General features: G+C 38.1%; 1 protein-coding gene across 5 annotated transcripts in view; it reads left to right on the forward strand.

Annotated features, from left to right (window-relative positions):
• Positions 1–23,868, forward strand: part of WAPL (WAPL cohesin release factor) — a 70,517-nt gene that overhangs the window by 24,693 nt on the left and 21,956 nt on the right. For 4 of the 5 annotated variants that reach the window (XM_057421494.1, XM_057421496.1, XM_057421497.1 and 1 more), the window contains 4 exons: positions 3,606–3,724; positions 18,435–18,530; positions 22,180–22,332; positions 22,582–22,718. In XM_057421494.1, the coding sequence (XP_057277477.1) occupies positions 3,606–3,724; positions 18,435–18,530; positions 22,180–22,332; positions 22,582–22,718 (505 nt within the window). The remainder of the gene's footprint in view (positions 1–3,605; positions 3,725–18,434; positions 18,531–22,179; positions 22,333–22,581; positions 22,719–23,868) is intronic. The other variant, XM_057421498.1, reaches the window with a different exon arrangement.

The raw sequence follows: 23,868 nt of genomic DNA on the forward strand, positions 1-23,868 counted from the left end.
TAACTTCACAAGCCCAGCAAAGCAAAAGCTCCTTTATTTCACTTGTGGGTCTCCCAGCTATAGTCTTCTAGAATGCCAGGGGCTGAAAGCACTGGTGAGACTTTACTAGATGTGAAGCAGTACCTGTACAATTTCATTAGCCAGATTACAGGATGGCTCTAGTAAAGAGAGCTTTTAATATGGGAGGAAAATAACTTAATTACTTGACTATATCAGCTCAATGAGGACTTGTATCCAGGAGCAGTCTGAACTAATGACAAAGAGTAAGGCTTAACGAAATACAACTGTAAGCATCAGTTTTGAGGAGCAATCCTGTATCTTTGGAACGGTGTTATACTTCTGGAATTAACTGTGCCATCAGTTTGTTTCTGTCTTTTTCTAAAGATCCCTTCATGGTTGTCACTGGTTTGTGTGGTCAGTAAAATTTCTAATATATTTAGCTTATGAACTTGCAGTCTCAGAATGCTCTATTTCCCACCTCTTCAGCTGATGCACCTAGGACTATGGTAATGCTTGTTTTGGTACATTTCATTTTGGCCAATGACAATAAAATTATTACAGAAAGTGTCAGGCATAGCAAAAATCTAAATAAACTATAAAAAATGCTGACTAAAATTAAGCACTGCAGTATTTCTATATAGATTGACATAAACATGATATAGAAGTTGCCCTGAAACCTTCTGCTAAAGGAATGTGTGAAGTTCAGTCATCTCTAACATGCTTACTTTTATTTGGTTTACCTCCTTCTTCATTATATATTTCATCAGCAGTATAGTGATGATGAACTTAGAATTTTCTTGATTTTAAATTACAGTAGCAGTTATCCTGTTATTGTAGTTTAAGTATTGAAGCTTAGCCTTTTGCTTTGAAAATCAGTTCTGATGCACAACTTAACCTTTGTGTCAAGCATTCATTTTTTTCTTTTGGTGATAAAGATCAGATTCCTGTAATTTTTTTTGGATGACAGAGTATCTTTTGTGTACCAGCATCTATCACTCAGCTCTTTTCTGGTGAGCAAGCCTGCTTGGTGTTAGTTTTGTTTTTTTCCTTCCTTTGGATCTCCTCAAAAATTGAATCACCTTAATTGGTTAAATGTTTTTAGTCAGTTAATAGTACATCAAAGTCCTCTAAGGCAGAGTCCTATTTGGACTTCAAAATCTACTGCAGAATTACCCTTGGGCACTTAAACAAATCTGGGTTGTTTTTTCCCAGGGAAATTTACTGTGGTGTTGCCATCTAGTTGGTCTTTGAACTTCTTTCCAATTTTAGCTGAGACAGGCAAATGAGCTCCAAGATCATAAATACCTTGAAATGGTCAGGTACAGGGGAAAAGGCCTTACATGCTCCCATATTGAGGAAAAAGGTCAATATGCTCATCTTATCTGTGAGGAGGAAAAAAAACAGTAATACAAGAGAGAGCCAGTAGAAAACAAGCTTCATTAGTGTCACGGCTTACCAAACTACTTGTGTCTTTGCCTGGCTTGGTTAATGCAAACTAAAGATTTCTCCCCTATGACCTATTTAGTTTACATCTGAAAATCTGGCAAGGTATGTATGCAGAGAGGGCTTTTAGGATACCTGGAAGGTCTCGGAGAGCATTGCTTAAATAAAAGCATTGGAGATAATCTTACAAAGCTAATCATAAAAGCATTTATGTGCTAGCAACATCAAAAATGCAGAATTATCCTGTTGTCATTAGTGGTTGAAACATTTTTACCAAGAAGGGGTTTGCAGATTTGGTTTGGTTGGGTTTTCTTTTGTTTGCTTGGTTTTTTTTTTTTGTGGGGCGGGGGGGAGGGGGGTCCGATTGAAAAGTACCTCATTTAAATGGGATTGTTCAGGATCACACAGGAGTATAATTCAAACAAACCTACATGTTTCAAAATTGTGGCTTAGTTGATACAGAGTACCGTTAATCAGTATTAACCACAACACCAGCTTCAAGTCTTAGCACAAGGCACAAATTACTGTGCCAATTTGGTGGGTGAAAACACATCCTGTGTTTCTAGAATGATTTGCATGTTTGTAATTATTGGAGTCAACCAAGGAACTTCTTAGCTTTTAACCTATGATAGGAGGATCCAGGTCTGTTCCTTTGATTTTTCTTTGGGAATTGTATTCAGGGCCTGGCTTCTTCAAAAGTATTTCAGGATTTTTTTAATTATTTTTTTTAATTATATGTATCAAAGCAATTTGATTTGACTCCTTTAATGGGCAAGTTGCAGCAATGGACTAAGTTGGCTTCTGTATAGATTTAGAAGCAGTTTTGCTTTAAGTTAATGAGAATTGGTCTTTGGTATTTTTCCTCTGTTAGATGAATTTGATCAAAAGATCTTTAAAAGGTCAGTTATTTTCAGAGGGATTGTTCAGTTGTTAAGCTCTTGTACTAACATTGTACACCTAAACTGAAACGTAAAGTGGGCTGGGATGCAGGAGGCTGGTTCTGGTGGGTGCCTTGCAGTAGGCATCCTGCTGCCGTGGTGCTGCCAAACCTGTTGAAATTTACTGCAGTTTAAGAAATGTTTGAGCCTTATTCTAAGAATGTTTATTTTCCCCAGACTAGGTAAGTTTTGTGTCCTTGTGAGTATATTTATAAATTTGCTTGCCTCATTTGCTTTTGATTGCCTCCTTACCTAGGTGCTTGGCCAGGCCTCTTCACTGGATGCAAGTGCACTTGAGATTAAGAGTAACCAATCCAACCTGCTTGTATTTTTGCAGTGCAGTTTTCAAATAGTAGCAGCTTCTCTGGAATAGATAGGTTTACTAAACTGTTGATAGATGAAATAGTGCTTCTCTGTGCCCGTTTTTGTTTCCAGCTTGAAATTTATGGTAACTTCTGGTTTGTGCCAAGTAAAAAGAGCATAAGCTGCTCTCCAAGGGGTGATGCTTCAAATACAAGTTTAAAGGGGAAAAACAAAAACCCAAACAACAAAACAGGAAAAGAATTTAATTAGATGAGTGAATTGCAGATTTACTGTCCAGAACTGAGTAGTAGAACCACTGCTAAGGCAAGTACTGAATACACTGAAAGGCCGTTTCAGAGTCTGACTTTGTCAGCTGACTCCTTTCTGAGTTGATGACCATGTTTTTTTTTAATAGTGTTTATAGCAGAACAAGCAAATATAAACAGGCTGCCTTTGTGAGAAGTGAGATCCATTCTTCCATCCTGTAACTGTAGTGAAAAGTATTCTCATAAATCTCTTGATCTCACTCTCTTGAAGAACCCCATCTACTGTTTAATTTGCCTGCTGCTCAGAGGTGTAGCAGTAAGCCATTAAGTAAGCACGTATAAATGGCAACCTGGGATTCACAGGAGTGCAAAATGGGAAATGGTAACTTGAAGCTTACACAAGGGGCCAGAGGTGCTATAATAATTATGACTGTAAACCTTGTGATGTATATTTTATGTATTGTGACGGTCTAGCCAGGAAACCTGAGCTCCATCCAGTACTGTGTTTGGCTTTAAAGCTGATATTTCTGATGCAGATCGGGTTTTTTATTATATAATTTCTTAAGTTACACCTGTGTAAATGCCAGATGCAAGAAATGCTCTAGCACTTCAATAACTTTCAATATGGATATTTTGTGTCTTTTACCTTTCACAGATCTTCTGGAGTTTTCAGAGGATACACCTGGTGTGCTTGAAGGCAATAAGAAATCCACAAATAAGCAAGGTGATAAATCTAAGGAAAACACCAGGAAGATTTTTAGTGGGCCAAAGCGGGTGAGTAATAATACCGAGACCAAGGCAAAGTTATTTTAACTAACTCTTCAGTATTGATGTTTCCTCCTATATAAGTACCAGGCTTTTGTCCCGGTTTATATCTGCACTTGAAATAATTTGTCGGATTTTTAAGATTATATCTAGAAGAGTAAAACTTTAAAGTGCAAAGTTTTTTTATCAGTTACTAGGAATTTCATTTTAGAGATGCAAGCTTGGGGGTTGCACAATGGTAATGGGCAACCTGGATGTATTCCTTTCTAGGTGATTATTAAGCACCAGTAAATATTGTGGGGGTTTATTTTGTTTCTTTTTTTGCTGCTCTCCTAAGTACTATCTATCATATTATAGGATTGAACCTTTCTGAAAGCTTCAAAGGTGTCATTGGTGTAGTCTTCAGGACTCGTCCGTAGGACAAGTGCCTTTGTAGCCTGTGGAAATGTAAGATTTTCTTAGTTAAAAAAAAAAAAACAAACCAAAAAACAACCACTGAACACCACCTCCACCAAAAAAAAACCAAAAACCCAATTCCCACCCTAATATACCCAAACTACGTAGTATTCAGTATGAATTTGCCCTTTCATTATTGAATGGAGCTTATTCATTTTGTTGATGGTATGTGGTTTATCTTGCCTGTTATTATAGGTTACTCAGTATTTTGAGGCTTGTAAAAATGTGCATTCAGCAAAAATTGTGTTTAGCTATTAGGTGGAAGTTTGAAATAGTGGGATCCATGTAATTTCCACTAAATGAAGTTTAATGACTTGGTTGTCCAGGATACTGGTTTCTAATGCTTAATGCTTTTTCTTATGGTTTTTTTGCATAATATGTTCCTGTTTGGTGAAGAGAGTAGCTGGCTCACTAGCACTGCAATCTAGAACTGATAATGAGAAAAGGGGGAAAGTGGGAGAGGGAAATACGCTCGTATTTCTCTCTTTCTCTTTGGGTTCTGTAAGTTTTGCAAAGTGTGGCATTTGCATGTTTTAATAGAAACTTCCTTTATGTGTTCAGCCTTCTGACATTTCTAAGAATTTATTTTAAAATTATTTTCCTAGTTATTTTATCTAAAAAATTCCAATCATTAAATTGCACTAAAATTTCCTATGAAGGTAACTAATTACTTGTGTTGTATGATGGTTCACTTGAAGTAATTTCTTAAGGTTTTGTTGTTTTTTTTTATTGGTGTTGCAGAACAGGAAGATTTGTTATATCCTCAGCTGTGTTGATAGGTAATAATTTTCCATTTAAAAATGTGTATTTATGGGTAGAGGAAGGAGGACAAACTTGTTTTATTTCCCAAAGCATGGAAGAGAATATTTTCATTTGGGGCAGTCCAATAAGTACTGTCAGTTGTAATGGCCTTTTGAAAAGAAGCATTGCTTCTTGTCTCTTGACTTGGGAGAGAACAGGGAGCTCCTGCCTCCTGAGTTTGAAGTCAGGCTGTTGATAAGTGAGAAGGGTCTTTTCAAAACTGAAGTAGTATTTCTTGAAGATCAGAGATCCTCAGCTTCTGCTGATAATATTTTTTTGTTTTTAATCAGCTCCTATCAGTGAATATTACACTAGACTTGGAAACAGAAGTACAGGGAATGTAAACTCAACTGTAGCTTTTTTTTCTGTATTAGCAGCATAAAACAGCTGTAGGTGTTTTGTTAACTATGGGATATTTTTCAATGTTTATATGTATGCTTCAAATACTGTTCTATAATAGCTTTTTATGTGTTTCTTGTTTAATTTTTATACTTTAAATACTTGCAGGTTTATATGGAAACTGTTTCGATTAATTTTGAATGTCTGTATTGTGAAATTATATGGAAAAAACCTTACAGCAATACTATACTTTATAAGAGAGAATGGTTTCAACTCTAGAAAATTGTCACTTGGGAATAAACTTAAGTCAAGTGGGAAAGGTGAAAATTAAATAGCCTTTTTGATCCTGCAGTTATATAATGGACCTACAAGTAGAAGCCGCTGCAATTGCAATTCAGATTTTAAACTGTAATGGTCTCTAATCATACGGCTATTTCGTGGTGTTACTAAAAAAGCTTGTAAAGCTTGTTCTGATGGTAATTAGAGATGCTATAATTATCTTCCTAAACTGCAGATATAGACTCTTAATCTCAGTTGCATCTTAAGGGACTTGTAATTCTGGGAGTGAAAAATTGGACTATAAGTATTAACCTGACCACAACTAAATGATCCTCTCCTAAAATACCAAACGCAGCAACCCACCACCTCTGGAATGTCTTCACTGTTTCATCGCCTTTTTTTTTTTTTCTAGTAGAAACCAGCAGATACAGTAATAATGAATTTCATCTAGGTGGTGATGTTAGAGGTATGGCACTTAGTATCACACTGAGCTGAAAAGTAGAGTTCTGTTACTGAGGAAGCAGCAGGTGGTATTGTTAAACTTCAGTAGGTCCAGGAAGCTGAAGTGTTTTTTTTCTAGTATGTAGTTAGCAGGACTCTCGCTCATGTTTGTGGTTTTGAAACCTGACCATTGTACTCTAAAGTTAAAGTCCAGTTCTTGAAACTTTGATCGTATGTGTAATAAAAGATTACAGACATTATTGACTTAGTGAATAAGTGTTCCTGAAAGTTGCTTTTAACGTATGGAGTCTTGCTGAAATAACTGACTATTCACACACATAATAATGAGCAAAAAAGTCGCAGTAGTGCGCATGTTACGGTAGGTATGTGAAGTCTCAACCAGAATTCTGCTTTTAAGTGAATTAAATCTCTTGATCCTGCGTCTGACTTCCAAGAGGAATATTATGTTCTGTAGCAACATAATTATGTACTTGCAGAACACAAATATTGGCATTACTTGACTTGCAAATTATGGGTGTGAAGCGTACATGAGTAACATCTGCAGAAGTTTGTTTGCAGCTGTTTGCAGTTTTAATTCGACTGGTTCAGTAACTTGTGCTCTAGCATGTAGGTTTGGGAACTGTGGGGCTGTGATATGCCCACCTGCTGGTCCCTTTGAGCTTAGTTCCCTTTTTACAGATAAAACTAATTTTCATTTATCAGGTCAAAACGAGTAAGGTATACAAGAGCTTGCTGTTTTGTGCCAGACCTGTACTGTCTGCTCAGCACTTCTGTTGTCCAGCATGTTGTTAAGGAACACCAGGTCCTCCGAACAGCACATTTTCTGTGATGGCCCTCTGCTCTTAAACTGGAAATGAATGTTTAAGAGTGACTTGCAACTCTGTGCTGATCCTAGTTCTGCCTGTGGCCATAGGAAGCCAATAGAGACAAGGTGAATACTGATTACGTTTGAATATTCCAAGGTAAGAATATAAATAGAGTTGCAAATCATAATTACAGAGTATGGGAACCTTTCAGCTTGAGGAGCAAGGAAGAGGGGGAAGACTATAATCCTTCTGTTAGTGCTCTTCAGTGCTACTGAGACATATGGGAAGACTTACTGTGTTAGTGGGACAAAGGTACAATAGGAAAAAAGCACTGACTCTTTCAAGTTGGTGTGAAAGGCTCTGTCATGCTGCTCAAAGCAGCATGACATTTCAAGGTATTAGGTGACTGCTGTATATCAGAATGTTTATTTTTCTTTTTCTGTGCCTTAGAAATGAGTCTTTTGGTATTAATTTCTTAGATGTTGGTTTGGTTTTTTTTTTGCGCTGAGTATATTTCAGAAAGCTTTCATGCTGGTGTCAACAATTCAGTTTAGCACCTATTAAAGACTGAAATTTTCTTGAGAGAATAAAATAGACATTTCTGATTGGTAACATGAGGAAGAATACTTGCTGCACAGACGGTCTGCAGTGGAGATTTGTGGACTATTGTTCAAACTAAAAGCTAACTGCAGTGCTTAGTGGCTTTTAACTTCTGTTCAAATTTGTGTATTTCCCTTAACTCACTTTTTCAGTAAGAATTTAATGTTTATAAACAACTTTAAGCTAGCTTTAAATAGTATTTCTTATTCTCTTGCCTTGCTATGTGTGGAGAAACTTCTCTACATTTGCTTGTTGAGGTCTTGGCTCTAGAAAACCTGTCTATTTTGCCTCTCACTCGAGTAATCCTGGGCCATGAAGTGACCTGTGCAAAATACTTTCCTTGTTTTTTAACACTGTCATTGCTTGGAAGTTATTCAACTAGCGTGGAATATACTTGTCAGGAAAAGCGGAGATCTTGTATTACGTGTTTAAAAAAAAAAACCCAACCTGACAGAACCCCTCAAACTCAGCCTACTGTAAGGCCTGGTTTTGTCTGAAAAAGACAGAAACTACTGACAAGTATTTGGAGACACTGCCTTAGCTCTCTTTTTGCTTCACCTGCTCAGTCCTCTTCTCTTGCTCCTTTCCTAAGGTTGTATATTGAACAAAACTGAAGAACCCACTAAAAAGAAACATTTAACAAATCACAGTTTAGTTCACTGGAGACCATAAGCAGTTGTATCCACTCAGGTGAGGGAACTGAAGAAGAGAGATTAAGTCCTCTTAACCTGGTTAAGTCAACATTACAGCTGAGAAGTGCTCACTAACCACGGCTGGCATTAGCAGGATTACAAGTATTATTTTGATCAAGTGACATTAATAGAGTTAGTCATGACAGTAGTGTTGAATACATGAATGAAATCATTGCTGAATTCAGACATGGCTTAGCCAACAGACTGCTTTTGAGCTCTGCATCCGAGACAGAAACTTCATCCAGTCATAATCCTGCAACTGTTTATTGTTTATTTTCATGTTTTATTCAAGTTTTATGAATAACTGCTGTGTTTTATGCCCAACAAGGTACAGATACATGTGCAAGATCTCAAAGCATCCTTTTGGACAGATGAGTTGGAAGGCATTGTCAAATCAGTACTGTGTGAAGAGCTTTAATTTCCAGTTATCAAGGGCTTAACCAGAAAAAAATAATTTTTTTTTCTTCCATGTGCCTTTAGTTTGATGTGCAGTTAGTCCATAGTTCACTATTTAGTTGCATCTTTCTTGCCCTGTAAGTAGGTTTGGGTTTGTTTTTTTTCGTAAGTAGGTTGTTCTCATGAAGTTGCTATATTCCTGTTACAAATTTTCGACACTGTAACTGTCAATCCTTGAAAATAAACCGTATGCGAGATCCTGTTGTTTCTAGTGGATTTGCTGTAATAGAAGTTTAAGGGTATAACCTGTGAGATGTTTTATAGGTTGATGTAAGCTTTTTCCACATGCTGACTGGAGGAAGCTATAAATACCGACTTGAAACAAGTGCTGTGTCTAAGTTTACTTGAAGTCCAGGATGCAATACTTGTACCTGATCTTTGGAAGTGTTTTGACATTGGAGAAGTCTGAAACCATGCGTGACTCTTGGTTTGACTGAGTTATCTTAGGGCTAATGTAATGATATTTGTGTGGGAGGGGAAAGAAACTGGGCTGTGCTGTGATCTGTAGTTTTCCATTTTGCTTGCATTACACTTTGCAGTAGATGTTTATCAAAGACATCCTGCATGTGTCATTTGTTTTTGCTTGCCTGCAAATCGGTCTGCATTCCCTCTAATTTTTAAAGATTTTTAAAATTTTATTTAATGTATATGAAGGTTGATCTATCTTTAGTACCCAACCTCAGGTAGTTTTGGCTCATACTTTTTCCATAGCTTATTTTAAGTAAATAGTCTTGGAAAATCATCAATGGAAGTGTTCTAAAGTTTTGCTATGTTAGTCATAGCCCTTTCCATGCATTTAATGATAGACTGATCAGAACTAATTTTAAAAAGAGCTTCTTGTCTCTAGGTTGGATAACTTTAAGGAAAAGTGTCCCATCAAAAGGATTAACAGCTTTAACAAAGCATTTTTTCAGTGACAGTGAACTGTTGATACTGCATACATTGAGCTGCTGTTAGCATCCTAACCTAGGATGTCAAAATTGCCTTTTTTTTTTAATAGGAAAGTGTATTAGTTGACATTGGCTGTTTTGACTCTGAGGAGTCAAGCTGAATTCTGAAAGTCGCAATACTCTTTGAACTCTCTGGCTTGTATCATTATAGTGCTAAGCCAGCAGTCTTTCATCAGCAATTTGACAAACAAACAGTGATGGTCAGATCTGACATCCTGTGACAGCATGTTGCTGCTTCTGCAGTACATGCCTTTCATTTACTGTTTGGTGCTTTCTGGCAGGTGGTCTTCCCAGTTGTCGTGGTTTAAACCAAACCAGACAACTCGTTCACTCACTTCCCCTCTCTTCTTGCCCTCGCCCTACTTCTGGAGGGACGGAGAGTCAAAAAGAATGCAACTCCCACGGGTTGAGATAAGAACAGTTTAGTAACTAAGGTATAACACAAATCACTGGTGCTACCACCAATAATAATAATGATAAAGGAAATAACAAGGGAAGAGAATACATCACCTCACCACCAGCCGACCGATAACTCACCCCCCGACCAAGCACCGACCCATACCTTCTCCAACCCTGCAGTCTCCCAGCCCTTCCAGCTAACTCCCAGTTACATCCTGGGCATGACGTGCTGTGGTATGGAATGCCTCTTTGGTCAGTTTGGGTCAGGTGTCCTGTCTCTGCTTCCTCCTGGCTTCCCCTCCTCCCTGGCAAAGCATGAGGCTCACGAAGTCCTTGGCCAAACCAAAACATCATTGTTATCAGCTCTGTTCCCGAGCCGAAAGTCAAAACACTGCACTGCCCCAGCTACCAAGGAGGAGAAAAATGACTGCTACTGCTGAACCCAGGACGCCAGTCCTGAACTCAAGTGATTTTTATGGGGCTATTTTGTCCAAAAACTGTAATGATGTACGAGAGATAAGCTGTTCTGAGTTTCAACCAGTTATAAACAGCATTGGTATTTTAAGGAACTTTTATATTGCTGGAATCAATTAATTTAAAAAAAATAAAATATTATAAAAGATAAGAATAAATCTGTTTCTGAAATAGTTGATTTATTAAAACCCAAAGCTTCATATTGATATGATTATTTCACTTAATCTTTGTAAAACCACATTCTTCAGTAAGCACATTTATTTAACTCTGACTTCCTAGTGCTTACCATTCAGGGATTGATTAATTTTTTTTTTCTCCTTCTATTATTAATGTAACTAGACCAAAACCAAATCTTAGTTTTTAAGTTAGTAAACAGGATACTGGTAAGAACTGGCAGGTCTTTAGGATCAGTCACCTTTTTTGAAGTAGCCACTGTAATTTTACTGAATTGAGTTGGGCATAACACCTTGAAGCCATCTCAGAATGGAAGCAAATGCCTAGAGTTGGTCTGCTAACTTCAAGGTAATCATGTGATGCTGATCAAAATTATTTTCTTCCCACTCCTTTATATTAAGCTGTGGTGAAGAAGGGTGTGTCCTGGTAGATGCTGAGCTGAGATCCTTCCACCTGGCAAAACTGCTTCCTCATCTGTTCTCCATATGCAGCTGTTGGGTGGAACTGTGGTAGCAGTGTTCTTGGAAGTACGTGTCTTCTCCTGTGCAGTATCAAGAAAGATGTTGTCAGGTCAGAGAAAGGTAGGGATATTAAGTGCAATGTGAAGATAACAGGCTATGTCCTCATAGAGGCAAGAGAGACAAGTGAAAAATAAGCATGGAAGTCCTTCTCCCTATGCATGTACTTGTGTTTTTCAGGGAGTAGAGAAATCAAGTTCAATGGAAGATGTTTAATGTCTCAGTGGAAACTGCTTTGTGTTTCCAGCTCCTTTGATAGTAACTCTTAGGTAAGAAGCAAAGATGCATTAAAACATTTTTAAATCAGATTCTCTTTTGCATGTTCATATTCTACCCTCTCCCTCTTCCCCCAGGTTGCATAGTTCCTAGTAATTAACTTGGTGTTTTAGTAATCAGACAAAATTGTCTTCACAGCTCCCATGTACTGTATGGTTGGTGGACTCGCCTCTCTCTGACTTTGTATATGTTAGATAATAGCGTGATGCAACAAGAGCACATTCCGAGAGTGAAACAGTTGGTGCTGAGGGCACAGTGTCCCCATGATACCCATCTAGAAGTTTTTACTTTGAGTTAGCTTTATTCTCATCTGCTTTATGGAATGCCCAGTAACAGCTTGTGTGAGGTGTGTGCTCCCTGGAAGAGCATCTTCAAGATGGGTTTCATCAGAAGTCAGATAAGCGTACTCAGAGACTCAGTGATGCAAACCACAGTGTGGTCACTGGGTACAGCTGGGAGATTTATTTGAAGTGTTTTACTGCTCCCAGTGGAAGCACTTACATGGGTGTGCACACACACGTACCCAGCTGTATGACCTCTGGAATTTCATTGCTGTTGAGGTTTTGTGAGACTTTCCTGTCAGTAGATTGATACACTTTAAATAGATCAGGATTAACAGGAGTGTGTGCAGGGGGATATGTGTGTGTCTCTGCGTTTTAAGTAGCAATAAAGAGGGCAGGAATTTAGTCTAATGATTTTTATACAAGGATGTGTGTGTACCAGTCAGTTACTTACTGGCAGACACAGGTTTGTTTTTTTTTTTTTCCTCTTGATTGATATGTTTGCAGTATTGTGGCATTATGTCTAAGCTATTGTACCTTGTCCCTTTTAATTAGACACAGCATAAATTTCAGGACAAGTCAGTAACCATAACCATGTGGCTTCTGCTTCTGAGTGACCAGCTTTGAGTGTACTCAGTGTAAGCAGCATACAGAATACCATGAGCTATTTCTGTTTAGGAATGAATCTCACGTTTATCAAACTGTCCTGTTTCTTCAAGATAAATTTTCATGTCTCACTTGAGTGTCTGACCCATTGTCTTGCTCTGCCTTGGAGGCCTCCTTTTGAGCTTTGAGGAAGAAAAAACATTTTGCAGTTTGACAGAAATCTGATGCAGGAAAAGCTTCAGTGACATTTTTCCCTCTTGCTCATCATGTTGTTTGCTGCTGATACTCTTCAACCTTGTCTGACTAACAACTTGTAGTTGTCTATCTGTGTGCATGCATAATGTTTTTTGTGTACTGTATGAAATGATGTAGCAGCTCACGATTAAGTGGTCCATGGCACCTAGAGGTGAATTACTGGCACTAATCAGCTACTGTGATCCAAATAATGGAGATTAGCTCACATTTTGAGCAATGAATAAATGACTTCGTCCTAGTTTGCCTCTGGTTTTTAACTGCTGTTGAAAACTGCTATGTTCTCTGGAGTCCAAATTAACTTTCTCCTGTGTTACATACACATGGCTCAGCCTTTGCTGAATTGGTACTCCATCCTCCTCTTTTGAAGTGTAATTTCTTTTTCTTTGCTTTGAAATGGATGTTCATTCCTTTTCAAAAGAAACAGTCCATTATGAATAGTTCTGTGCTGCATAACATACTTGTTATACTTTTCCTGTTCAAACTGAGACATGCAGGATGGAGTAGTACTCTTAATGATTATGAATACCGAGTGGTAAATAATTATATATTTTGGTTAACTGGTTTGCCATTTTTTTTGAACTGTAAGCATCTGGCATACAGATACAAATAATGAATTTATCAGGATATGTGTTAAAAATGGCTTTTTGGGGGGTTTTCTTTTCCCATTGTCTTCTATCTTGGAAGGCATTTTTGCCTGCAAATAGCTGCTGTCTTTCTTGTTTTGCTGGTATTTTCAGCATGACTCATGTCCCTGGCTCTTATTTTCTGCTATTCTTGTATCTTTGAATGGTAGGCAGCACTGTATCCATATGTGCAGAGTATCAACTCCTGAAAATTTCATCATGAGGCTCTCAGAGATGGGAGGTTAAGCATGACCCATAGTTTATGCCATTTAGAGATGATTGTATAAAACTGACAACCTTGTGCATTTTGTAAAATCCCTGGCGTTAGTTCTGGTTTTGCATCTCGGTTCACCTCCCACATGTAGGGTCCCATAGTACAATACGCTTTATACCCTCACTGCAGTATTTGCAGTCTTTCAGACATCTCAGTGTAAACAGTTGTCAGCTCTCTACATATGAAAAAAGAGAACTCTTCTGCTATTCAGCAGAAGCTCTTACGGCTGATTAATATTGCAGAAGTTATTTGCCTTAAGAACACAGAATTCAAATAAGTGATATATTTCCTCTTGCATTTATTCTAACTTAATCTTCAGAGGAAGAATTCCTAAAGAAAAGTCTGCATTATTTGAATAATTGCACAGTTGCCTTCTCTTTAAAGAGAAAGTAAGTCAGTTTCTTAAATTACTGCTGCTTAAATATCAGCATTGCTTCTTCAGGGAAGCTTATCATAAGCATTTGAGTTGCCTTAAAAAAACCACCACCAAAACCAAATAAACCCATTTGCTTATGTGATAAAGCTCTTCTGAAAAGACTTTGTTCATTAGCGTTCATTAGCATTCATTTGCATTCATACTTTTCGTGGCTTCAGTTCTGTCACACAGTAATCTAAAAGCAAGTCTACATGGTTCTTACAGATTGATCAGTATTGGCACAGTTTCCTTACAGTTGTTTTGGAAATTCATCTTTGTTTTGGGTTGCAGATCAGTATGTGAAGGTTCCTTTAAGAGGTGATTGTAGAAGAGTGATCTATTTGCTATATCCATGTGATTTTTAAGAGAACTCTAAAGTCCCTGCATAATCATAGAATCATAGAATAGTTAGGGTTGGAAAGGACCTTAAGATCATCAAGTTCCAGCCCCCTGCCATGGGCAGGGACGCCTCACACTAAACCATGTCACACAAGGCTCTGTCCAACCTGGCCTTGAGCGCCGCCAGGGATGGAGCATTCACAACTTCCTTGGGCAGCCCATTCCAGTGCCTCACCACCCTTACAGTAAAAAACTTCCTCCTTATATCCAATCTAAACTTCCCCTGTTTAAGTTTGAACCCATTACCCCTTGTCCTATCACTATAGTCCCTAATGAAGAGTTAGAACTGATTAGGATATATTTCTTTGGAAAGCAGTGCTGGATTTTGGGGGTGTGCTGCGCTGTGTGCAGTAGGTAGACCAGATGGTAGGAGCTGCTGGGGAGCAGTTTCTACTGGTTAACAAAATATTACTAGAAGGGCATGGAATCACAGGTCAAATCTAAACACTGTTTAGATCTGCAAGTGGAAGATATTACAAACTGTAGTGGCTAAAACTAAACTTCAATAAGTATTCAAGGTTTTAAGTAACTGCCTTTTTCAGTTCCAGTTTAGACTATATTACAAGACAGCTATTAAATGAGATGTCCTCATTTCTCAGGCATTAACTGCTGACATTACTTGATGTCTTACATGCAGCTTTCTTCTATATTGTGTTGGTAGTGCCTAAGCAATCTGTAAAGTGCTTTGTCGCAAAACACTTGGGGATGCCCTAGCTTTTGATTTAATAAGGGATTAAGGAAAATCAGGGAGGAAAAGCCCATTTTTGACTGTTAAATAAAAATGAAGCCGTCTTTGACTTAGGAAGCCTCTGAGCCCTGATTATTTAGAAGGAATTGTCTTTATCTCTTTGCCCTGTTGAGCTCTTTCCTACGCATCAGCTGTTGCTCTCTGCTGAAGAAAACACACTAATGCTGTGAGGACCTTTTGATTACGCTGGTGCAGCTGTTTGTATACTTTGTTCTTATGCTGTACTGAAGCACTGAACTTGATCTCTGTCATCTGTGCTTCCATGCTGTATGCACATATATGAAACAGCAGTGCTAAATTCCGAAAAGCCGAGACTGCAGACACTCCTGTTGCATGTTGAGCAAGGACCTGTACCAGCTCAGTAAGACAGCTTTAATGCCAGCATGACTGTGCTCCCCGGCACCTAATAAGGGCTGTGTTTGGTTTGTCATGGAGCACTGAAGAAAAAGAAACATGCAGATAGGGCACTGAGCCAGTGAGGTGTGCCCTTTCCTTGAAGAGGGGTGTGGCAGCTGCAGTAGAGCCTGCTTTGCTTTGTGCCCCTGTTGTTTCTGCATGGAGCTGAGGAAGGCATACATCTAGGATCCTGTTGTGTGGGTTGCATCTCCCTGCAGCATCTCCCTGCTGGGTGCACTGAGCACAGCGCTGCTGTGGCAGAGATCGAAAAAGCTATGCTGCTTGTAGCTACGAGACAGGAAATTCAGGAATATTAATATATTGGTATCCTTTAAGCAGGGATAGGATACTATGTGAGATTATAACTGAGATTTGGGACTATTAATAATGAATATCGTATGTTAATAGGATTTATGGCAGCAGTAATGCAATAGACAGCTGTCAGAACTGTAATAGTTAACTTTCCCTGCAAGGTTAAGTAGAATTATGCATCAGATTGATATTAAATATATGCTGTACTTTCATGCTGGCTACTTGATAGTGTATTACTTCCTTGAATTATCCTGTATACCGGGATGTTGGCACCCAGAAACTTAGACCTTCTGTTACCAGTCTTAAGCACTGAGGTTATCTGTGGAGCAATCGTAATTCAAGAGAAAAGTAGTGAGTATCCAGAAAATATTCTGTTGTGTTTTTTTTTCCCCATTACAGATGTTTGTAAAACCTTGTGTCCTTCAATATTAAAAAAGCATCTTTGTTACTAAGTTGTCCTTGGTTTGTTCATCATAAACCTTGAGCCAGATTTTGATAAGACTTTGCTGCTCAGAAATGCAGTAAGCTTGGGAGAGAAGAGAGTTAACCTTTTAGTGATTTTTGTCAGCAGTTAACTTTTTTTTCTAAAGGGGATCTATACGACACCGTCTTTATGGACAGAGATGTCCTCTCATAACTGTAGCAGCATGAACTTAAAAACTGATTTCTCAGTTTTAACTGTTTGAGCTTGGAGAGATTGTCAGGAGATAAGCTGGTGCTTTCATTACTTTGGAAAGTTAAAAATTAAAATTATCAAACCCCTTATTTTGATACTCCTGCATGTGGCCATGGTGGGTACATGTGGCTGCTGAGCAACTTTACATTCCATTACCTGAAAATATCTTGTTAAAAGAGCTTCCTCAGAAAACAGCTGAAGCTGTTGAGATGATGGCCATTGCATGCATGTTGTTGAATGGTACGTGAGCGCTGCTTAAAAAAAAATTAATTAAAAAGTCCAACTAAGTTAAATTTCTTATCACATCAAAGCTCACTGTAGGAAGGAAGGAGCTTCTCTTGTCTGGAAACTAAAATGATGTAGTTCTTGACAGTTTTTTTGGGCTGTGAAAACTCACAGCTGAGACTTTCATTCTGCTAATATTCTTTGAAGTTTTGTTAGTCAGGGCTTTCTCATCTCGTAGAGAATGGAAGGATGCAGCTCAGAAACATGTGACAGTAATACCGAAACTCTTGAAATCTACTTTGTAGTTTTTGACATGCCAAAACCTTGTTGTGCTTCAGAATCTATAGCTGGGGCTGCTAGGTGTGCTGCGCATAGCCCCTCTGTGGGCTGTGCATGAGCTAATATCTGCTTTAAATAGCTGATACCTTACATTTAACAGGATTTCTTTTTTTTAATGCCCAACTTTTTCTTTTTTTTTTTAATAGATATCTATGTTTTCTATGTTTAAAATGCTCTATAAGTGCTTGTGAGGAGGTATGTAGTTATGCAGTTTACACAATATACGGCATGTTGGGAAACTATGAAAATTGTAATACTGTATTAATCTAGAATTATTATAATGCCATTAAATAGGTAAACTCAGCTGCTAGAAATGCAGTTCTGTCGTTGCATCCTCTAAGAATTATATTGTTGTCGTGGTTTAAACCCAGTCAGGCAACTTGTTCACTCACTTCCCCCCCTTCTTGCCCTCCCCCTACTCCTGGAGGGACGGAGAGGAGAATCGAAAAGAATGCAACTCCCAGGGGTTGAGATAAGAACAGTTTAGTAACTAAGGTATAACACAAATCACTGCTGCTACCACCAATAATAACAATGATGAAGGAAATAAGGGAAGAGAATACGATATCTCACCACCAGCTGACCGGTAACTCCCCCCACCCCCAGCCTGACCAATCTCTGACCGATGCCTCCTCCAGCCCTGCAGTCTCCCAGTCCTTCTGCCTAACTCCCAGTTACATCCTGGGCATGATGTGCTCTGGTATGGAATACCTCTTTGGCTAGCTTGGGTCAGGTGTCCTGTCTCTGCTTCCTCCTGGCTTCCCCTCCTCCCTGGCAAAGCATGAGGCTCACAAAGTCCTTAGCCAAACCAAAACATCATTGTTATCAGCTCTGTTCCCAAGCCGAAAGTCAAAACACAACACTGCACCAGCTACCAAGGAGGAGAAAAATGACTGCTACTGCTGAACCCAGGACAATTGTGTTTCCCAAAAATTCAAGGACAGTAAATCTTGATTTAGTTTGATTTGCCTTGAAACATTTCTGAGCAGGAAGGAAAAAAAAAAACACGCTTGATTTATCATATGGATTAAGGCATTTAATTTGAGTGTTTTCTCTTTCTTGAAGCATCAAAGTCTATGTCAGATCTGCATTTTGATTCCAAACTGGTCATATTTTCTACTGACATGATGTTTGCTAACATGTTTTCTTCCCCCCTTATAGCTGTCTGGTTTTGTCTATGCTAAGGTTGCAGACCTTTTGTCTTTGAATAAATTCAACCAGTAGAAAGAAAAATCTTGAAATACATGCACATAATGTCTTTTGCCATTTGAGTGGGTCTGTGTGCCTTTAAAACCATCAGGTACTTCAAAGTCTTACAGATTTTCTGATATGTATGGTACAGAGAACTTGTGTTGCTGGGAATACAGAAGTGGGGGAAATGAAACGCATTTTACTTGTTAGGTAACATTATTGCTACAATAATTTTTGGAGTGCATAGTGATATTGGTAGATTTTGCTTTAAAAATAACTTTTATTTTTATCTTTTAGTCTCCCACAAAAGCTGTATATAATGCTAGACACTGGAACCAGCCAGAATCGGAGGCTCTGCCAGCACCACCGGTTTTGAAAACTCCCAGTGTCCCAGTAAGTAGACTGTTGTTTGTTGTTTTTTTTTTCCTGCGTTTAGTAAGTCCCCTTTTAAGGTACAATGATACATTTTGAAACACAAGTTCTTGATATCTAGTTATGTCACAGTAATTCAGAATGAAGTCTGCTTTGTGAGATGAGCTGTTGAGTATTTGATGGGAAAGAAATTGTCCATGGAAATACCTACGAATGGGGTCTTTCATATCATTTCAATATACCGATACCAAAAAAAAAAAATACTTCAGATTACGTTTCCTAATCTGCTGAAGTTCAGTTTTCTCACAATGGACTCCATTTCATCTTCTGAGGGAGCCCCTAGGATTAACTTGCTAATACCCACAGAAATCCACAGCTTGCAAGTCAAAAAGGAAAAACCTCAAAAGAGATTTCATTTACTTTTCCTTTCTAATGGAGTATTGTAAATTCCTGACTTGAGTCTTTAGACACTATGGAAGAAACAAAATTTACTGTATACAGCCAGAAATGTTAATATAACCATAGATACAAGCACGTCTGTCTACAAAAAGTAGACAAGAGGTGAAAAGTTCTGAAAGAAGCTTGTTTGTTTGAAAATCAGTGATTGTTCTAAGGCTTAAGGTAATTGTTTCTTAATTCTTTTGAGACCCTGAGAATCCCGGGTCTTGGGCTTATATATGTGTAAAAGCTGTTACGGATTGTGTGACGAGAGCATTGTACATTGTCAGTGATCTTAATTTCATTTGGCGCCTTGCTTTCAGTGCTTGCCTGATGACAGAAAATTGGAAAGTAGATATTTTTGCAGGGATGAGTCTTCAGCTTTTGCTGCTGTCACCCACTTCAGTTTTACTTTCTCCCCCCCCTTTAATTCCACATGCGTGTGTGTTTTGATCCTAGCTCCTCTTTTATTTATGGTTGGTTTTGGTTGCATCCTGCCAGCGTTCTGAGCAGCTTTCCTTTCCTCCTCCTGCCTGGAGAATGTAGATGACTCATTTTAAAATAACCATTACCACTAGTGTTTGAGGAGTGTCATGGTTTAAACCAGGCAGAGGGCTCGTTCACTCACTCCCCCCCTTCTTGCTCTCCCCTACTCCTGGAGGGACGGAGAGGAGAATCGAAACGAATGCAACTCCCACGGGTTGAGATAAGAACAGTTTAGTAACTAAGGTATAACACAAATCACTGCTGCTACCACCAATAATAATAATGATAAAGGAAATAACAAGGGAAGAGAATACAACACCTCACCACCAGCTGACCGATAACTCACCCCCCGCCCCAGCCCGACCAAGCACCGACCCATACCTCCTCCAACCCTGCAGTCTCCCAGCCCTTCCAGCTAACTCCCAGTTACCTCCTGGGCATGACGTGCTGTGGTATGGAATACCTCTTTGGTCAGTTTGGGTCAGGTGTCCTGTCTCTGCTTCCTCCTGGCTTCCCCTCCTCCCTGGCAGAGCATGAGGCTCACAGAGTCCTTGGCCAAACCAAAACATCATTGTTATCAGCTCTGTTCCCGAGCCGAAAGTCAAAACACAACACTGCACCAGCTACCAAGGCGGAGAAAAATGACTGCTACTGCTGAACCCAGGACAAGGAGAGAGCAGAAATTTCAGTCCTGACTTTCTCCTAAACCCCTTTCTCAATTTAAATTATGTGCATTTGAACTGAAGCTTCTGTTGCTTACTGAATCTGTATAGATACTGGTTTTTGTGAAGTTCTCTGATAGCCGACTTAAAGGCAGATTTTGTCCGAGTCTCCTCAGAGAGGCTTCGAATATATCCTCTTCAGGCTAGGAAAATGTCCAGATAATTTCTATTCAGCATTTTGTCTTTTGTCAAACTTCTACTTTGTAACTGGAACCATCAAAATATTAATTCAGGAATATGGCAGAGCTTTGGCAGAACAAACCAGTTAGGGGAGTTCTCATTTTATAGTGCTCATCTGAAGTTACTTCTGTCACTTTTTTAAACTTTGCTTTACATGTATATAATTAATATTAAAGGGTTAAAAGGTACATGAACCTTGATCCAAATGTTCAGTGGTAATTTCTGCCTCTAATTTCAGTAGAAATTTGTTACCTGAAGATCTGGATAAATTTGTCATAGATTTACTGTGAGAAACCTGTAGCATGAAAACTGCTTATGCCAAGTACTGCTTCTTATGGCCTTCCCAAGCTCCCCTGGAATTTACTTTGAAGGGGAAGCCATTAACCAAGACTTGGATGAGATATTTCAGTGCATCTCCTGTGTTCGCAGACTGATAAGATCAGAGTGCTCCAGTATGTTCTCTGAACCAGCTTTTCAGGGTGATGTATTGGCACTTTTCCACTGGAGCCTAAGTGAGCAAATACTGAAGTGCTGGACAATGATAGAATACTCTGTTAATATAGCATTTTTTGGCTTATATTTTGACTGTCAATGTACAATGCACAAGAAGGATATCTCTCAAAATGTCCCCTGGAGTAAGTGACAGTTAATGCATCCTCCATGCCTGCATATTAATTCTATCTTTTTTTCAGTCACTTAAAAAAAATTGCTCATTTTTCTGTATAAGGAAACTAAGTACATGATTTTATTTAGAGACTGAGGGTGAATAAATGGTTACTGCATTGACAGTTTTATATTTATAGTTTGTCATTTAGGTGTGTTTTTTCGTGTATGTCTTGTTTTCTGTAGTTTGTCTTTGCATCTGAATTTGTGCCAAAGAAGGAATCAGAAGATAAGGTGACATTTAAGCTTATATAGTAGCATCAAACTAATACAGAGAAGCAGGTTGAGAGAAAACCTGTAATACTTGCCTGAGATGCCTGGCAATTTGTCAGTGATTATTCCTGTTACATCAAGTTATCTGTTACCTTTTATAAGCTCCAAATAGGTTTTTCTGTATTTTGTGTTATACTATGTTGTTCCTAAAGCACACTATAAGTAAGAATAAGGCCAGTGTGCAAGAATACCATGAAGTTACAAGAGCATACCCTACCTGCTTGAGTCATGCCTCTGTCATTTCTCTGTGTGGCAGTTTTTTGTTGCCTACAAAATTCATATTGGTAGTCTGCTACCTCCAGGCAAAAAAGTTTGGAGTGTCAGGTTGGAGAGGTCAGTTGATAGTTGTATCCCGAGTACAGTAGTGCAGTAGCCTCCAGTAGTTAGAGGTGAGAACAGTAAGCACAAAGGTTTTTAGTTCAGTCTATGTCAAGACAGTGATTGCTCATTGCTGTGCTTGAATCCACACCAGTGTACTTAGTGATGGTTTGGTATAGCAGCCAGTTTAGTCCTGGTATCTCCAGTGTAAGGGGGTAAGATGCTTGTCCCTATCAACAATTAACTGTTTTTAAAGGATGAACGTGATTGGTTTGCTTACCCTAAAACTTAAGGAACTAGTGTAACGGACTATTAAGTTCCAGAATTTCACAGGAGCTTTCCTGACTACATAGAACTTGGGTTTTGTATTTAAAAATGCATTTAATTTATAAGTTTGTATTTTTTTTTTTTTTTTTTTAGAGAAGATACATTATCACACCATTTAGGTAGCTCTTGATAGTGTAACGCAAGGACTAAATAGTCCCAAAATGTCAGTTTGACAATTGCACACCTGTACTGTTTCCTGATGTATTTAGTATGTGTTTACATGCTCAAAACACCTGCCCATTTTAGCACTTTCTTATTAATAGGTAAGGCTATCTTCAAAGGAGGCAATTCATAAAGATGATGGAGTTTTTAAGGCTCCTGCACCACCTCCCAAAGTGATAAAAACTGTGACAATACCTACTCAGCCCTATCAAGAGATAGTAACTGCATTGAAATGTAGGAAAGAAGACAAAGAAGTAAGTATTCTTAACAAATTTTTAAGATAAAGAATTATTAGTAATCCTAAATACTGAAGGAACAGTGTCAAAATGAAATTTGGCTTTCCTATTAAAGATAATATTTTTATCCAAGTAGTTGAATGGCCTTCATTAACTTCTTAATGTTTCCTTGGACTCAAAACTGAATAGATTTTTAAACTGTACTTGTTAAGGTTATAATTAATCCCCGGAGCAACTTACCTAGGTCACAATATTTGTCTCTTCCAGTTATACACTGTTGTTCAGCATGTAAAGCACTTCAATGATGTAGTGGAATTTGGTGAAAATCAAGAGTTCACTGATGATATTGAGTACTTGCTAAGTGGATTGAAGAGCAATCAGCCCCTAAACACACGTTGCCTTAGGTAAGATATCTTACTATAAAACACTGACCTTACGTTTAAAAGAGATACTGAATTAAATATTTACTAATGAAGTGACCATGCTTTAAAATGCTGTTTGGGTAATTACCTGGCACTTCTATAAAGAGTACAAAATTGGAAAATAATCATCAAGGTGATTTACTGTGAATATTCAAAAGCAGGATGACTAGGAAGGTGAAATAAAAAAAAATTACAGTAAATGACATCTTGAACAGATTTCCATGCTATAAATTAAAAAAATCCCCACTTTATTTAGTGCAGTCTTACATGCAATGTCTGCTCTGTTTTTTTTTTTTTAATGCAAAATTCAGTTCTAAAATAAAATCCTTAAGACTGCAAAGGTTGCTGGCTGTTATCTGGAAGTAATGCAATAGAGATTGTGTAACTCCAGCATTCCTGTTCGTTACCTTCTGTTGAGAAATAACATGGCTAGCATTCACTGGAGGTGGTCTCAGTATTAACTGGAAGCTTTATCTTGAACTGTTTGTTGTACTCTTGAATATGCAAGTTACTGTGAAGTTAGTAGTAAAAAGTGTTAGTCTTGCTTTGGAAAAGTTTGACTTGATGTTATGTCCAGAGACTGGACACCAAAGGTAATTAGAATGATTTCTTGTAACTATGTAATCATATTTTTAATTTTTTATTTAATTATTTTTTAAGACTGGTAAATTTTTCTCTGTGTTCAGCAACACTAAAATGGTAGAGAAGGAAAAACGAACCCACAGAGACCAGGTGATAAGGAAAGACTTGAGATCTGACTGTGGATAAGGAAAAGCTTTAATGCTTTTGAGAGCTATTTTAAGAATTTATTCTTCATGTTCCTCAAAAACTAGCCGTGAATATTGTTGCTGGAGTATAAATACAAGAAATCTATTATCCATAGTTATGAGTGCACTTACCTTGCCTGTATGGCAAGCTTCCTAAGATCTGAAACTATTTACTTTCCAAATTTATATTGTGGAATGTAACTTGTATAAACACAATAAAAATTTTTTCTTTCAGTTAACAAATTAAAAGAAAAGTATTTTTCCAAAGGAAATCAATGTGTAAGGATAGGAATAGACGTAAAAGAGAATCAGAAACTGGTAGGTAAGCTCTAACTGGTGCTGTTGTGATTGGAGACAGAAAGACA

The sequence above is a fragment of the Pezoporus wallicus genome, unplaced genomic scaffold (assembly GCF_028554395.1).
Source record: "Pezoporus wallicus isolate ANWC-B61680 ecotype Strahan unplaced genomic scaffold, APGP_CSIRO_Pwel_v1 contig_4816, whole genome shotgun sequence".
NCBI lineage: Eukaryota > Metazoa > Chordata > Aves > Psittaciformes > Psittacidae > Pezoporus > Pezoporus wallicus.